A 16,298-nucleotide genomic window follows, 5' to 3' on the forward strand; every position below is an offset into this window, starting at 1 on the left:
GCTGTCAGGCTTCAAAATTCACATTTCCCACTAAGGACGTTCTGCCCTTTTCATGGAGAGAGCTTGACATTGACATCTATCATGTAAACAAAGCTAATTAAAGACAGTTATTACTTGCTAGACATAAAAGTCTTCCAACCCCAGTCCTGTAGATTTGGCTGCTTTTGGTAAGTGAAGCTCTGTGCTCTCCCCATTCTGCAGAAACACTGAATACATTTCCAGTCTAAGAGGTTTCTGCAGCCTTGTATCTCTTTATTTTCTGTAAGATTTGGGGCCTATAAAAGGGACTTCTTTCAGTCCATGGTGTTTGCCACGTCCTTGCCTTGAGATGCAGGAGGAGGATGGAGCAGCCCAGACCATCCCTGCTGTCAGCTCCAACAGGCACTGGGAGCATCCTTCATTCCTGTGTGCTCATTTTTCAGCCTAATATATAATTTAAATAAGACCTCAGCCCAAAAATTCTACATCTGCACTTTCTCCTAGGACACTGAGCAGGGCAGAGGTGGTGGGCTCCAGGCAGTGGCCACCTGAAGATCTGTTCTGTTGGAGAAAGAAACATCCTCCCACTAATCTATCACTGCCTTTTTTGGGGGGAAATGAAGCAGCAACTCTGTGTTGCTGAAGCTTCCATGGTTAAAGAACAAGTGCTCACAGGGACAGAGGTGGGCTGTGGGCTGCTTTGCACTCAGGCTGAGGTTAGGAAGATGATAATCACTCCAAGAGCCCTGCCCACATTTCTGGCTTGGAAGAAGGAGTTTGAGGCTGTAGCAAAGTGATGGGCTTGGTGTCACCTGGTCTGAGCAGTGCAGCTGGAGGGGTGAGACAGGCCAGGAGGGAAAATCAGATAAAAATCCAAACATCTCCACTCAAAGTGTCTCTAAAGCAGTCCATGGGACTTGACTGTGAACTGAACTCAATGAAAAAAAAGGAAGGAAGAGATGCAGATGAAGGGCAAATTCTTCATTAAGAGCTTAAATGGTCAAAATAAAGAATCAAACATGGCTATAGTTATTTGAGTTGTAATAGAATGAGACTTAATGAATATGTTACAACTGTGAAAGGGGAATAGAATATTTTCTCTGCTCTTCAAGAGAGATAAAGCTGAGGAAGGAATGGAAACAAGGATGGTGAAAGAGGATAAATGAACAGACAGGAAAAAGCCACTTTGAACAACCAATCTGCTTCTGAGCCTCCACTTCCCTGGTGCATGGCTGGAGCCTTTTCTCTTTCTCTGGCCACATGGCTCTGCCTCCCAAAATCACTGCAGAATTGTGGAAAATCCTTCAGCTGAAGATGGTGGGATACCTTACTTTAATATTTTCAGCCAGGCTTCAGCTTTGTAGCTTATTCAAGAACAGGTTCTCCAGGCACCCAGGAATTTAACATTAATAACAGATGTTTTGACTGACTATGTAAGACATACAATGAGTTGGTTTGGTTTTTTGTTTGGACTGAAGAAATACTGAGAGGCAATTTCAACTCCTGGTTTTGTTTTCCAAGTGTTCTAGAAATTAATTTCCCAAATAAATATTTGGAAACATTACATTCCAAATATTTACCATAAACATAAACATTCCCCGGGATGTGGGACAGTTTTAGGCATGAGATCACACAAAGTACCACCATCATTACCAAGCTCCCTTTGGTGAATAACTCATCTCACTAAATCTAGCAAGCAATCTGAGCAGTTCTCACAGGTAAAATCATGCAGAGCTTCTGGAAGCTGCAGTCTGGAGGAAACCTTTGGTGGGAATTGCTGGAGAGGGATTTTCCCTGACTGTTCCACTGAGAGTTTAATGTGTGCCACAAAGCACAGGGCTGTGATTTTTGCCTATTGATGGTGGCTGTTGGTTGTCCCATTCACACAACTCAAGGAGATTCCTGGTTTAGAAAAGGATTAGGGCCCATTCCTAAATCCTGGAACGATTAGGCAATAAATGCTGGATTGTAGCATTTCTCCCTCTGTGACCTTTCACTGGGCTCTATGTGCCGCCTTGTCCTGCTCCCCAGCTCCCCCTTTTAACAGACATTTGCTGTGTTTTCAGTTTTCAGAACCACTATTCCCCTTCCCCTGTGGAAGCAAGCATTCCCTCTTACCTCTGACAAAATGCATTTATGTACTTGCCTCATCCACAACCAGTCCTGAGTGACTTCACACTTTATTTCCACAATACCCCACAACTGCCAGGCAGCACCACAGGTAGAAATGCCTGGAGGATGTGATGATCACCTCTGCCAAAGTGTTATGTTTTAGTGTTCTCAGCAACATTTTCTTCTTTTGTTTCCTCTGGAAACAGAACAAGGCACATGGCACAAACATGCATTCATGCTCAGTTTTAAACATGAGTTTTTGGAAGGTGTTTGCTTTCATGTTCAACCTGGTCTAGTGGAAGGGAGTTGGAAAGAGATGATCTTTAGACTCCCTTCCAAGCCAAACCATTCCATGATTGTCTGATTCTATAAATTGCCCTATATGAATATTTCTTGTTTCATCCAAGTCTCAATCCTACCACCACAACAAATTGAAGTAACAACTGGTTGCTGTGTTTGTAGACAAAAGTGAACTTTCTCCAAGTTTGAGAACACAAAAGTGTGTAGAAATTTTCTTAAATACAAACTAAAAATCAATTTAATAGTTTCTCAGTGCCTTGCACTTCATACTTGTCCCAACATGGCTAAGTTGCTGAGATATATCTGCTCCACTGAAGGAGTAAAGGTCATGTATCTTTCTAGATGTCACCAGAGCTGCAGGCACACAGGTGAAGTCCTAGGTATAGGTAAGAAGAACGTTCACTTCAACCCTTTGGGGAAAAAAAGGTGCACCAGAAATCCAGTATTATTTAGTTTGGTTATTTTTTAACAAAATGTTGGCACCCACAGGGCAGAATAAGAGATTTGTGGCTAAAATAGAGCCAGGGAAAGAGCAAGTGAATCTATTCAGGGATACAGTTGGGAACACTGTGCTTGGATCAGACAGCAATGGCTCTCACCAGATCCATTCCCAGCTCAGCCGTGCCCGGGGTCACCTTTCCATCAGGGATCAACCAAGACGAGGGATCAGGTCACAGAAATGCCCCAGCAATTCTCTTCTTCCCAGAAATCTAAATTTAAAAAGGGTCTAGTGCGCACATAGCAAATGTTTCACAAAGTTTGATGGTGTGTAATTGCTTGTGGCACATGCAATTCCTCAGCTGGGGTTTTCTGTGGATTTGCAGTAGGTCTTCCTCCCAAAGCTGCAGTGTGTGCACAATCCTGTAATTACACCTGTAAATCCTCACCCCACCTCTTTCAACTAAATATAAAACATGTTTCAATTTGCAAAAATGGTAAAATTGTGTGTTGCAACCTTCACACCTGTCGCAGAAACTACAAATTTTTCAAGTATCTACAGTTTCCTCCATGGTACTGCAGGAAAATCCTGTGCCAAGGATCACATCTTGTCTGCCCATGGTTTGAAAGTGGTTACTGATTTTTGTCTGCCCATTGGAATGGCCTTTCCTTGTGGAAAATAGAGCCAATTCAGACACATTTAATGGAAGCACCAGTTTGCTTGGACCAAGAAGAACATGACACCATCCTGCAGCATGCAGGAAAGGAAAACCAGGAGCACCCATGGGAAGGGGGCACCCCAGTGCTGCTGGACAAGGGGGTACTTTTGTAGGATGCCAAATACCACAGATCCTCATTTGCAAGAGAAAAAACTGCAGAGTTTGAGAAGGGCAGGTCGAGCGAATTCACATTTTCCTCATTCTTCTACTTCTTGTCCTGACTTGGAGCCACAGAAAATCTTCCCTCATTTGTATCACATAAGACTATTTTTATGTGCCTTTTCACTGCCTTCCACCTACTCATTAAGTCCTGCTGATGACTTTAGTGTCACTTCCCACTATTTGACTGCAGCTCTTGGTCATTTCCCCAGGTTTTTTGCTGTTTTATGCTGTGCTATAAAGTGGAGTTACCTCATGGCAGCAGGACTGACTCAGCTCTACCTTGGGAATGCTGGTAGCTGATCTCCAGTCAGTGTTTTAGAGCTTCTTGCCATTATTTCCTAATGGCTTAAGACTCTGCTTCAGTTTGGTTATAGCCTGTTTGTTGTCTGCCTAATTCCTGAGCATGTCCTGAGAAACTGCAAGCAGGTGGAGTGGGAGCTTGATGCTGGTCTGGTCTAGGTGACATCAATGACTGCCACTTGTAAAGTCCTTCTCTTGCTCTTTATTCCTTGGGGCTCCCACATCCCCACAGTTCCACTCACAGCAACCATAACACTCCTATTTTGAATAAGAAAGTGCCTTTTTACTTCCCCCTTTTTTTTTTTTTTTTAAGCAGCAGAGTGCCATGGAAGTCCCTGCCCTGAGTGTTTGTAGCTATAAAAGCATGTCAGATGTGGCTGTATTTGCAGACAACAGTGGCACTTCCTCTCTTCGGAAATGGAGCAAGTTTCTATTTTGGGCTGTGCTGACTCAAGGCTGAGGTACCCAAGCTGATTCAGCAGCTGGGCAAGTGAGGAGAACTTCTGGTTATGAATGAAATGAGCAATATATTTAAGTTTGTCTTCATCTTAAAGAAATGTGTATTTGAGTGAAGCCACCTCCTGGTGGCAGACATTTTGTCAGATAAGTGGAATTTTCTGCACTGCTTTTGGCAGAAAGTCCACTCCAGTGAGACAACCATAAAGACTGCAAGTAAAATCCTGGTCCCAGAGGAGCCAGAGATTTCCACTCATCCAGACTGGGATTCATCCTCTCTCTTGAGTCACATAAAAAGATCTTCTACTGCTTACTTGCTTATTTAATCTGTGCATCTCATCTGGGATATGAAATCCTCTCAGTGATATGAATAAATTGAACAGCAATTTCAGAAGGATGAAAATAGAGAACACAAAACCAACCTGGGCTCTGCAAGGAGGTGAGAATGCCCCACCCATTTACTCAGCTTCTGTGGCTTCATATGGAACAGATGTCAAAGGCAACTCTTGTGCTCTTCTGCTATGGAATAACGAAATGAACATTGCGATACTTTATAATTTTTAAAACCATGAAGAAGTAACAGTGTTTCACAATATTTGTAAAGGTTGACCTGTTAGTCTGTGAAAAGAAGTCAGAAGATTTGTTGAGTTTTGGTTTTCCTAAATGAGTTCTTTCACCTGGAGACTTCCAGGATTCAAAATAAAGCATGCAATAAATGCTCTGCATGTCAGTAAGGATGAAGACACAGAAGTTTGTCAGAAAGTGAGATCTTTCTGTTTATTAAGAGAAAATAGCATGACATGGGGCATCTGAGCTGTCTCCCTTGAGCCCCCTTCTGTCTGTGGATGGTCCAAACATGTTTTAACATCCTTGCCTCCATCTTTGTGCTGTTTCCAGGCAGGATCAATAATCCCCACAGTCCTCACCCATGGCATCCATGATGCCTGTTCAGGCTGCAAGCTCTTCCTTTGACTGCACACAACAAAAGCTGCAAACTTTCAAAGGCCATTCCTCCTCCCCAGCCCCAGCAGCCCCTCTGGCATTAAGGCAGGCTGTTGTTGCAGCCAGCCATGTTCTCCTGCCTCCTGAAGGCGGTTTGTGAAGTCTAAAAAAGCATCATGTGGGCTGTCACATTTCAGAAGCCCCTAAATAGCTTTGCATGCCTCCATCAGATAAGCAGTCAAGTACAATATTATGAATGTCAAACAACAGCTCATCATTACAGCTGACAAAGCTTGTTCCTCTGAGAGGGGAAGTAAATACAGTTCCATAGACTAAATGTGTATTTAGTGGCTTGAAGTTAAAAGAACTCTGCGAGGAGGATTTGCATTTGCCCAGCTATTGCTCTGTGAAATATTTCCTCTAACTAATTTTCCTCTGAGAAAGGAAAGCAGTCCCAGAGTATTTTGGAAGGGTGGTCAGAGTTCTCCACAGGGAAGAAGCACAACCAAGTCCAGAATGAAGCCAGGGCTCAGGATCCAGCCTGCATGGAGGCTCCCAGCTCTACCAGCATGGCTCATTGTGCTGGCTAAGAAAGTGATCCAGAGGAAGCATCTTCCTTAAAGGATGTGACAGACATGACCCACTCAGGTGCTGCCTTAGGGACACACTGGCTGTTACACCCATCTGGATAAAAACAAATCAGAAGGTGGTGGTGGTGAGGAAATAACAAATACAACCTCAAACCACTTCTTGTTCTCTAAAACAAATCTCAGTCACACTTAAAATGAATCCAAGCATCACTGGTGTTTGTGGTTTTCTGCTTTCATGCATTTAATCTGCTACTTGAATTCAACAGAGAAAAATGTACACAATAAAAGCAAAGTGAAATTAAAAATTCAGTGTTTCAGGAGACAGCATGAGATCTGTCCCAGCCAGAGCTAATGAAATTGAAGAGAGCTGTTCCTTGACTGCACATGCAGGGAGTTTCCATGGACAGGGGAAGGTGGGGAGTGTTGGGTGGTTGTTCCACCCAAAGGATCAAGTGGAGGAGCAGGATGGGAGCCTGCAGGTTAAAAGTTTAATGGGAGCTCCTTGGGGGAGCAAGGATTCTGCACAACCCTGAAACCCCCATGTGCAGCTTACCAAAGGAGGGTCTGACAAGTCAGATGTCTCCTTCCATCCCATCTCCCTCCTTCAAACCCATAAACAAAAGCTGGGAAAGAGGAACTATTTTATTAGTGGAGATCAAAAGCTGTCTCTGACCAGTAGCCAGACAAAATTTGGCATCATGTGGGTGACTCAGTGAAAACTTGTGATGTAGCCAGTATCTTTGATGTGATTCTGTTTATTCTAAGAACATACAAAGTACCACTTTATGGAGCCCAGGGGAACAAGACCAAAAAATCTATGCTGGAATTTCAGTACCTTTTAAATCTCTAAGTTCAAATCACCCAACATAAATCTTACAGGTTTGCATAAGAAAAAAATAAAAACACTGGTAGTTTTACCTTAAATTCTCTGCCAATGAGGTAAAAAACTTTTTTTCTCTTCCCACCACGCCTTTGAATCCTTGGAAACTGTTGCACTTCTTTAATCCTGTAGATTAAATAAATTTATCATCCTGTATGAAGTAAGAATGTAACTTAAAGTATATTTAGATGAATCAATAAAAAGGCTGGAAAGAAGTTTTAGTAATTTTATCAATTAATAGCCAAGCCCAGGAGGCCATCCTGCCTTTCTGCTCTGTCAGCTCAGGGATTTCTCTCTTCCCAACAGTGTTTATGTAAGAGCTGCATGGTAAGCAGCACTCCCTATAAAATATTGATCAGCTGAGCCATTAGCTGGAATTCAAGAGACAACTATGTCACAGCAAAACCAGAACAATTATTGCTATTAACTGGAATTTTTGGAGATTAGTTTGATATTTGAGCATGTCAGGAAATACAAATTTCTTCTAAACAATAACACTAGGAACATATGTTACAGCATGGTTACAGGACATCTTTACAAAGGAAATGGAAAATAGGGCAGGTTTCAATTTCAGTAATGGTGTGGCCACAGATTTTCTATTACTATTTTTGAAAAAGAGTACTGAGAGTCATAGACCATTATGGCTGGAAAAGGCCTCCAAGGCCATTGAGTCCACCCTTTGACCCAAAACTACTGTGCTCACTAAACCATATTGTGAAGTACCATGTCCACTTGTTTTTTGAGCACTTCCAGGGATGGTGACCCCACCACTGCCATGGGCACCTTGTGCCAGTGTCTGACTGCCTTTCCAGTGAAGAATTTTTCCCAGTATCTGATCTGAACTGGTCTTGGCACAACTTGAGCCTGTTTCATCCTGTCCCTGTTCCCTGGGAGCAGAACCCAACCCTTACCCGGCTGTCCCCTCCTGTCAGGAGCTGTGCAGAGCCACAAGGTCCCCCCTGAGCCTCCTTTTCTCCAGGCTGAGCCCCTTCCCAGCTCCCTCAGCCCCTCCCGGTGCTCCAGACCCTTCCCAGAACACTCTCCAGCCCCTCAATGTCTGTCTTGTCTTGAGGGGCCGAAAACTCACCCCGGGATTGGAGGTGCCCAGTACAGGGGATGGTCACTGCCCTGCTCCCATGGCCACAATGTCACTATTATTACATTAGAGCCATTGGCTTTATTTCACGGGATGCTGGGTTCTTCAGAGGAGAAGGGACTGCAGGAGGAAGGGAGGCTGGAGTGAAGCGCTTCACTGGAGAAGGCTCACCTGGAATAAAGTAAATGGGATTCAGGGAAGGAGAAGCCACAGCAGGAAGAACTGGGGCTGGAGCTGAGGGGGATGAGGTGGGACCAGTTTGGGAACATCACCTGTGAGCAAGAGTGAGGGATGCAGAGCTGGGGAGAGGAGAGGGAGCTCTAGCACCAGCAGAGAGAAGCCCTGTGAAGAAGGAAAGCCACGGTCCATCTGCGAGAAGAGATAATGAAACCGAGGGAGCGGTGCAGGCGAGATAGCGTCAGCCATAAACAAGCGGAGAACGAGGAGAAAAATAACCCAGCGAGTTTGCAGCGGGGCTCGGGCTGAATTGTTTGGTGAAGTGCGTGTTGTCTGCGCATGGCAAATGTCAGCCGGTGGGGAGGGCGGTGGCGGGGGCAGCCCGGGAACCCCGGCGCTCGGCCCCGCGGACTGTCCCCGCTAAGGTGCCGCCTGGCTCTCGCCACCTTCGCTGTCCCGTCCCTGTTTCACGGAGGGCGCCATCGACATCACACCCGTCCCTCTCTGAGGGGACGGTCCCCGCTCCTGCCCGCGACCCTCGCACTGAGGCGGGAAGTGTGTGTTTGTGTGTAGGGGGGGGCGCGCTCCCGCCGCGCCGCCGCGCCCAATTGGCCAGCGGGGGCGCGCTCCCGCAGCCCCCCCGAACCCCCCCCCGCGCCGTGAGGAAGATGGTGGCGGCCGCTTGAGCGCGTCCCCGCGCTCCCCTTCCTCCCCTCAGACGGGCGGGCGGGCGGAGCAGAGGAGAGCGGCTGCTGCTGCCGTCCCGGCTGGGCGGGCGGCTGAGGGCGGGAGGCGGCCCCTCGTCGGCGGCCGTGCGGGGAGGAAGCGGCGGGCAGCTGCAGCCGACATGGAGGAGCGGTCCCCTCCCGGCGGGGGCCCGACGTCCCCCCCGCGGGGCTGAGCCAGCGGCCCGCCCGCCCCGCGCCTCGGGAGGGCTGCGGGGGAGCGGGGCCAGCGGCGGGCGGCGGCAGCCCCGGCCCGGCTCGGCCCAGGCGAGGGGACTATGCGGGGCTGCCCCGGCGCGCAGTGTGCGGAGCCCGGCGAGCGGCCGATCGCCGCGGCGCTGCCCGGCCGCCCCTACGCGGCGGGGACCGGAGGAGACTAGAGGCGACTCTGCGAGGAGCCCGGTGGCTTCGGCAACCCCAGAGACCCAAGTCCGGCGCGGGCTCTTGAGGAGGAATTGACAACATGGCTTCCCCACCGCACCAGCAGCTGCTGCATCACCACAGCACCGAGGTGAGCTGCGACTCCAGCGGGGACAGCAACAGCGTGACGGTGAAAATCAACCCCAAGCAGCACCAGGGCTGCACCTCTTCCAAGCACTGCAAGTACAGCATCTCCTCCAGCTGCAGCTCGGGCGAGTCGGGGGGCGCCCGCCGAGCCGGCGGAGCGGGCGGCACTGGCTCCGGCCTCCGCCGGCAGAAGAAGCTGCCGCAGCTCTTCGAGAGGGCCTCTTCCAAGTGGTGGAACCCCAAGTTCGACTCCAACAACCTGGAGGAGGCTTGCATGGAGAGATGCTTCCCGCAGACGCAGCGCAGGTTTCGCTATGCCCTCTTCTACATTGGCGTGGCCTGTCTGCTCTGGGGCATCTACTTCGGCATACACATGAGAGAGAAACAGATTGTTTTCATGGTGCCGGCTCTGTGCTTCCTTCTGGTATGTGTAGCTTTTTTTGTGTTCACTTTCACTAAGACTTATGCCCGCCATTACGTATGGACTTCGCTGACACTCACCCTCCTGGTGTTTGCTCTGACCCTCGCTCCGCAGTTCCAGGCTCTGAAGCCTGTCTCAGGAAGTGGTGACATGTCCAACCGGACTCTCCCGGCAGATCCCACGGACACTTGTCTTTCTCAAGTGGGCAGTTTTTCTATGTGTATTGAAGTGCTCTTGTTGCTTTACACAGTGATGCACTTACCCCTGTATTTAAGCTTGTTCCTGGGACTGTCGTACTCGGTCCTCTTCGAGACCTTTGGTTATCACTTCCGTGATGAGAACTGTTTCACACCTCTGGGAGCTGGTGCGGTTTACTGGGAGCTGTTGAGTAAAGCCTTCCTGCACATCTGCATCCACGCCATCGGTATTCATTTATTTATCATGTCCGAAGTCAGATCAAGAAGCACATTCCTGAAAGTGGGGCAATCCATCATGCACGGAAAAGACTTAGAAGTGGAAAAAGCCCTGAAAGAGAGGATGATTCATTCTGTTATGCCAAGAATAATAGCCGATGACTTAATGAAGCAGGGGGATGATGAAAGTGAAAACTCCATCAAACGTCATTCCACCTCAAGCCCCAAAAACAGGAAGAAGAAGCCCTCCATACAGAAAACCCCCATAATATTCCGTCCCTTTAAAATGCAGCAGATCGAGCAAGTGAGCATTTTGTTCGCGGATATCGTCGGCTTCACGAAAATGAGCGCCAACAAATCAGCCCACGCCCTGGTGGGACTCCTGAATGACCTCTTTGGACGCTTTGACCGTCTGTGTGAGGACACTAAATGTGAGAAGATCAGCACTTTGGGAGACTGTTACTACTGCGTGGCCGGCTGCCCTGAGCCCCGGGCAGACCATGCCTACTGCTGCATCGAGATGGGCTTGGGCATGATCAAAGCCATCGAGCAGTTCTGCCAGGAGAAGAAAGAAATGGTGAACATGAGAGTCGGTGTTCACACCGGGACAGTCCTGTGTGGCATCTTGGGCATGAGGAGGTTCAAGTTCGATGTGTGGTCCAACGATGTCAATTTGGCCAATCTGATGGAGCAGCTTGGGGTGGCCGGCAAGGTCCATATTTCGGAAGCTACTGCCAAATATTTGGATGATCGCTATGAAATGGAGGATGGCAAGGTGGTTGAGCGCGTCGGTCAGAGCGTGGTAGCCGACCAGTTAAAAGGTACGTGCTTTTATTTTGTGCTTGTTTTTCTTCTGTGAGGTAACAGAGTTGCCCCAGTGCCTGCTCTGTGCTTGCTGACCGCGTTTTACATTTATCTCGGTGTGCTGACGATCACAAACACCGGGGGAATTACAGGATAAAAGATGCCAGGGAGATAAGCGTGAGAGATCATCTGTGGTGCTCAACGTAGGCTTTGAAACTCAGCGCTCCTTCTGAGAGTGTTGCCTTGCAGGGAGGAGAAGGTTCATGTGTTTGCTGTCTGCGAGAGGTTTTTGTTTTACTGTTGTGTGTCATCCTTTAATTCTGTAAGTAAACTTGTTAATTGACTTCGTGTGCCATACAGAGAGCATATGTGTTTTGCAAAATTATGTATATCTGTGAAAAGGTTTTTTTGGCATCAGGAGAGTTGGGACTGAGAAGGCATTTGGGAAAAATGACAGCTGGATTCACAGAAAGAAATGAGCACTGTAGATTTGGCAGTTTGATATGGCAAGTTGTTGCAGTTTGGAGTTAGGCTGGAAAAAGTTACTCAGGTGGCTCAGTGAGCTGGCAGATGCTCTCATTTCTGCAGCTCAAGGGATCTGGGGATGAAATGGCAAATTTGCCTTTTGGAGAAGAAAATGAAGGATCCTTCGGTTCCCTTTGGTTAAAAGTCTGATTTTCATTTTTCTGCAGTGTTCATTTTGAAGGGAAACTCCCGGCTGCTTTCTAGCAGCACTCAGAGGCGCGTGCGGGAGGATTGTATGAGCTGAGGATTTAATTGTCTCTTTTGTCAAAGCTGTGTCTCTCCAGTGCCCTGCCTTTGTCTCACAGAGAGATTGTTGTCTGCAGTGCTCCCAGTCCAAGGTGGGGAGCAGATGGATCTAAATGGGAGAGGAATATGTAACGAACCCTGGTATGGCCTGTGAGTTTATTTGTTCTGCTTATAAAAGCACCCGTTTTGATGAAGTAACCTGGAAAACTGAGTGGAAGAACCCTAAGGAGTCATAAACTGGCATAGTGATGGAGGAAAGAGATATTTGTGGCAACAAACACAAAAGGAGGCCGGAAAGGTCAGTGAGTAAGGACGTGGGGACAGCACTGCAGAGCAGTGGTGGCAGTGGCAGCTGCTTGCCCCTGGCAGGTGCTTGTTTTGATGTGACACAAAAACTTATTTTTGGTGAGCGAGCTGTCTGCCTGCATAGGGCGGCGGGGCTGCAGCAGGAGCCTCCCAGGCAGCAGCGACATCGCCTCTGCCATTGCTGCCTGCGAGCCACGGGGCTGAAGCAGATGTGTGGCCCTGGGCTTGGGCTTTCTGCTGAGCTTCTAAAAATACCGATTCAGTGAATTTCTTTGGGAAGTGTTGACACTGATGGATTTCAGTGGGAGTGTGCTTTCAAGAAAACAGCATAAGATGTAACCTCGTTGTTACTCTAAGATGAATTTCGCTGTTCTAATGGAAATAGATTGAACAGGTTGTAGAGAAACAGCCCTGTGATATTTCCCCCTTCCGTGTACCTTTACAGCCAAATGCAGTGTGAAGGCTGTGTTGTAGCTACAAATAAAAAATTCAATATTTTTGCTGCATTTATTACTGTTCTCAATATTAATCCCAAACTGACATGAACTTAGCTGTGGAGACTGATGGTACTGCTCCTAAATATTCTTATTTATTTGTTTATATTTTCTAGGAGATCACAAGAGCATTGTGTAGAGCAATTATACCACATGCCAGCAGTGGGTTTTTCATGGTCTTTCTCAGACTTCTGTTCTGTCCTTGGTTGCCATCTATCACGAGAGGGCACAGGCTGCTCTGCCTCCTCAGCACAGAGGTTTGGATTTTGCAGCTCTGAATGCCTTTCACAGCTCCTGCTTCAGCCAGGGTACTACAGATGGACAAACTGACACGCAGTCTAGATAAGATGAGATTTGCTTTGTGAGCTGACATTTCATGGTCTCTTCTTACCCTGAAATGTAGCTAGGAAAGCAGCTGGAGCATGTGGTAAGAATTACTTTAACAAGGAATATGGGTTGGGCTTTGCTTTTTCCCCATTTCCCTTCTGTATTTTTTTTTTTTGTAGAGCTGTAATCAGCTGCCATTTCTTACCAATGTCTTATGCAGTTATAGAAATCAGAGGCTGTGTGTGTTTCCTTGCCATGACTTTGCCCTTAGCCACAGGTTTGTAGCACACCTAACTCTGTTCCCTCCCTGCCCAGACCCTCAGGGGATGTGCTGTGGTAGTTAGTGGGTGCTTCAGAGCTGCCCATTTTTCCTGTTTCCTCAGAACTTTGTTCTGCAGCCAGATTACTCAGCTTGTAGGTAAATGCCATCAGGGCAAAAAACACATCAAAGGCAATGATAAAAAGCCATCAGACAGCAGTGCCAGGGGCTGGTGTGTAGGATCTGCTGCAGGGGAGGGTTTTGTTAGGGAGCGGCTCTGAGATTTAATAAGGAAAACTGAGATTTCACCTCTTAATTAATTGATCTCTGCCAAGCACCTGCTCAGTTCTGTGAACGGAGGTGCTGTTAGGAAGCTTTGCTTTGCTGTTTTCCCTGAAAATCTGTTGATAGTAGCAATAGAGAAGAGGAAGTTTGTAGTGGTTGTTTAATTATCTCATACCCTGTACTCTCTTCAAGTATAAAAGTGCTGTACAGATAGCACACATAAGCTTTGTTTCCCTACCAGTACTTCAATTCTCAGCTTCCTTTCAACCTTTGATATCTTAATTATATCCTATTTTTGATGCTGTATGTCTAGTGTATTATCTCTTAATTGTCTGAGCTGCAGCAGCCGTAGCTGTCTTTGAGGCTGAGTCAACAGGAGCAAGTAAACTCTTCAAAGAGCAGAAGGAGGAGGTGCTGAGCACACCATGTCCACGTCCTGCACACTTCAGGACTTGCACCTAACACTGCTCCTGGAGCAGCTCTTGGAACAAAAACCCCTCTGTGGCTGGAGCACGTGGGGCTGCTCCTTTGGCTGGGTTCACTCCCCAGGAATCCAGGTACAGCTCTCCAGGGTGTGGGGGAGTCACTTGGGCAAACTGCTTCAAAACCCTGCTCCCCATTCCCTTGGAAATACTCAGCTTCATGTGCTCCGAGTTGTCCTAGTGCTGCTCTTCCTGGTTTTGGAGAGGAGGCAAAACTCAATTTCTTTCTGGAACCTTAGGATGGGAATATCTTTTCTTCCTCCTTTGCTTCCTTGGCTCCTTAGTGCAAGCAGGGAGGCCCTGGTGTGTTCCCTGCAGTTTCTGACTTTGGAATGAAATAGATGGTGTCTAGAAGAAACCAACAAGGAGAGCTTACCAGTGATGCCTTGTAAAAAAATTTTGCCTATTTCTGACTGCTCTGTTGTAAGATTCCTTAGATCCCTGTTTTCACAGTACCTGATCCCCTTGGATGTGAAGGGAGTGCAGGAGAGTTTTACAGTGAATTTTTGAGATCCACAGATAAACCCCAGCCATCAGTTCAATTATATCTTCCATACTAACTTTCCTGTAGATTTGAGATAATTCACTTTGTCTGTTTTCTTGCAGAGCTTCCTAGCAAATAAATTTATTGAGGATTATGAGATACTGAGAGTCACATAACACAGGTTAATGTGTCCCTTTTGAGCTCTGGAGGCAGAGATCTCTTGGGATAGAAAAACTTCTGCTTATGGAAATATTTTTGTTTTGCTCTGTTCTTCTTGGTTGTTTGCATTTCTCTTTCTTGTTGCTTGGGAGGTCACAATATTGCTATTTACCAGCCAGCAACTCTTCCAGAAATATCAGGGTCACTGGCATCTTGTTTTTTGAGTGCTCAAAATAAGCATGTTGGGGCAAGAATGCTTTCTCTGTGTTTATAGGGCATAGCACAGCAGAACCAAGATTTCATTTGGGGCCTCTCTGTGTGCACTGATACCCAAAATAATTCCCAAACTTTCTGCAGCCAGACATCTCCTTGTTAAGTTTGCCTCAAGGAGTGCCTTTATTGCTGTATTCCTGTTAGAAGCTCTTGATAATACAACCATGCTTTTCTCTCTGATTTGATCCCTTATTTCATCATGGAGAAAGTGCTGAGGGATTGTTGTGCTCTGTGTCACCTGGCTGAGGCAGGGCTGGTGGCACAGGGAAGGGTGGCTTTCACTGCACTCACTGCAGGAGCACTCACCAGGTCACTGTGGCCAGCAGTTCCTGAAAAAGCTTTTCAAAGATCTCCAGCTGATGTGCTGCTTTCACTGCTCTCTGTGTTTCTTTTAATATTTACTAATAATTTTAAATGTTTCTTTAGTAATAAGTAAATTGGTTATAAAAATCACCATTTTGCTCAGTGGTGAAACCTTTTTTAGTCCATGAATAAATAGCCTGGCTCTTTTCAGGGTGGCAGCCTGTGAGCTTCTCCCCTGGCACATGGGCTGCAGCTCTGCTTGGTGACTTGATACCTCAATGCTGCTTCATGTTTGGCTTGCAGGGAGCAGGACATGGGTGTTGGGTCAGGTTATGAAGAGAAATTATTGAATTTTTCTTCCCTTCCTCCCCTCTGCAGCTGCTCAGGGGAGAGCAGCCCTGACAAGCACAAGTCTGCCCTGACTCCCTGCCCTTTACCAGCACTGTGCAGAGAGAACCTGTAGCTGTCATGTGCTTCTGGAAGTTCAGAGGTGGATGAAAGATCAAATGAAAGTTTTCCTTGGCCTTTTGAGCCCAGCCTGCTCAATGGTGAAACCTTTTAGTCCATGAATAAATAGCCTGGCTCTTTTCAGGGTGGCAGCCTGTGAGCCAGGGGATGCTTCTCCCATGGCACATGGGCTGCAGCTCTGCTTGGTGACTTGATACCCCACTGCTGCTTCATGTTTGGGCTGCAGGGAACATGGCAGGGGTGTTCCTGAAAGACAAAAATCTTGGTCAGTTATGAAGAGAAATAATTGAATTTTTTTTCCTCCCCTCTGCAGCTGCTCAGGGGAGAGCAGCCCTGACAAGCACTGGAGTCTGCCCTGACTCCCTGCCCTTTACCAGCACTGGGCTCAGAGAGAACCTGTAGCTGTCATGTGCTTCTGGAAGTTCAGAGGTGGATGAAAGATCAAATGAAAGTTTTCCTTGGCCTTTTGAGCCCAGCCTGCTCCATGGTGAAACCTTTTAGTCCATGAATAAATAGCCTGGCTCTTTTCAGGGTGGCAGCCTGTGATCTCCCATGGCACATGGGCTGCAGCTCTGCTTGGTGACTTGATACTCCACTGCTGCTTCATGTTTGCTGCTTCACACACAGCATGGGTGTTCCTGAAAAACAAAAATCTTAGGTCAGGTT

The 16,298-nt window shown here is 47.2% G+C and overlaps 1 protein-coding gene and 1 long non-coding RNA gene across 3 annotated transcripts in view; one reads left to right on the forward strand and one right to left on the reverse strand.

Annotated features, from left to right (window-relative positions):
- Nucleotides 1–5,219: 5,219 nt before the first annotated feature.
- On the reverse strand, nucleotides 5,220–8,755 carry LOC135454260 (uncharacterized). Its single transcript, XR_010442050.1, has 4 exons — nucleotides 8,247–8,755; nucleotides 7,966–8,145; nucleotides 6,917–7,004; nucleotides 5,220–6,092 (listed from the first exon to the last, which is right to left on the reverse strand). It is a non-coding gene; the product is annotated as an uncharacterized LOC135454260 (long non-coding RNA).
- Nucleotides 8,756–8,809: 54 nt separating this feature from the next.
- The window catches only part of ADCY9 (adenylate cyclase 9), a 95,887-nt gene continuing 88,398 nt past the window's right edge, over nucleotides 8,810–16,298 (forward strand). For both annotated transcript variants that reach the window (XM_064726417.1, XM_064726418.1), the window contains exon 1: nucleotides 8,810–11,038. In XM_064726417.1, the coding sequence (XP_064582487.1) occupies nucleotides 9,340–11,038 (1,699 nt within the window). In that variant the 5' untranslated portion in view covers nucleotides 8,810–9,339. The remainder of the gene's footprint in view (nucleotides 11,039–16,298) is intronic.

The sequence above is a fragment of the Zonotrichia leucophrys genome, chromosome 14 (assembly GCF_028769735.1).
Source record: "Zonotrichia leucophrys gambelii isolate GWCS_2022_RI chromosome 14, RI_Zleu_2.0, whole genome shotgun sequence".
NCBI lineage: Eukaryota > Metazoa > Chordata > Aves > Passeriformes > Passerellidae > Zonotrichia > Zonotrichia leucophrys.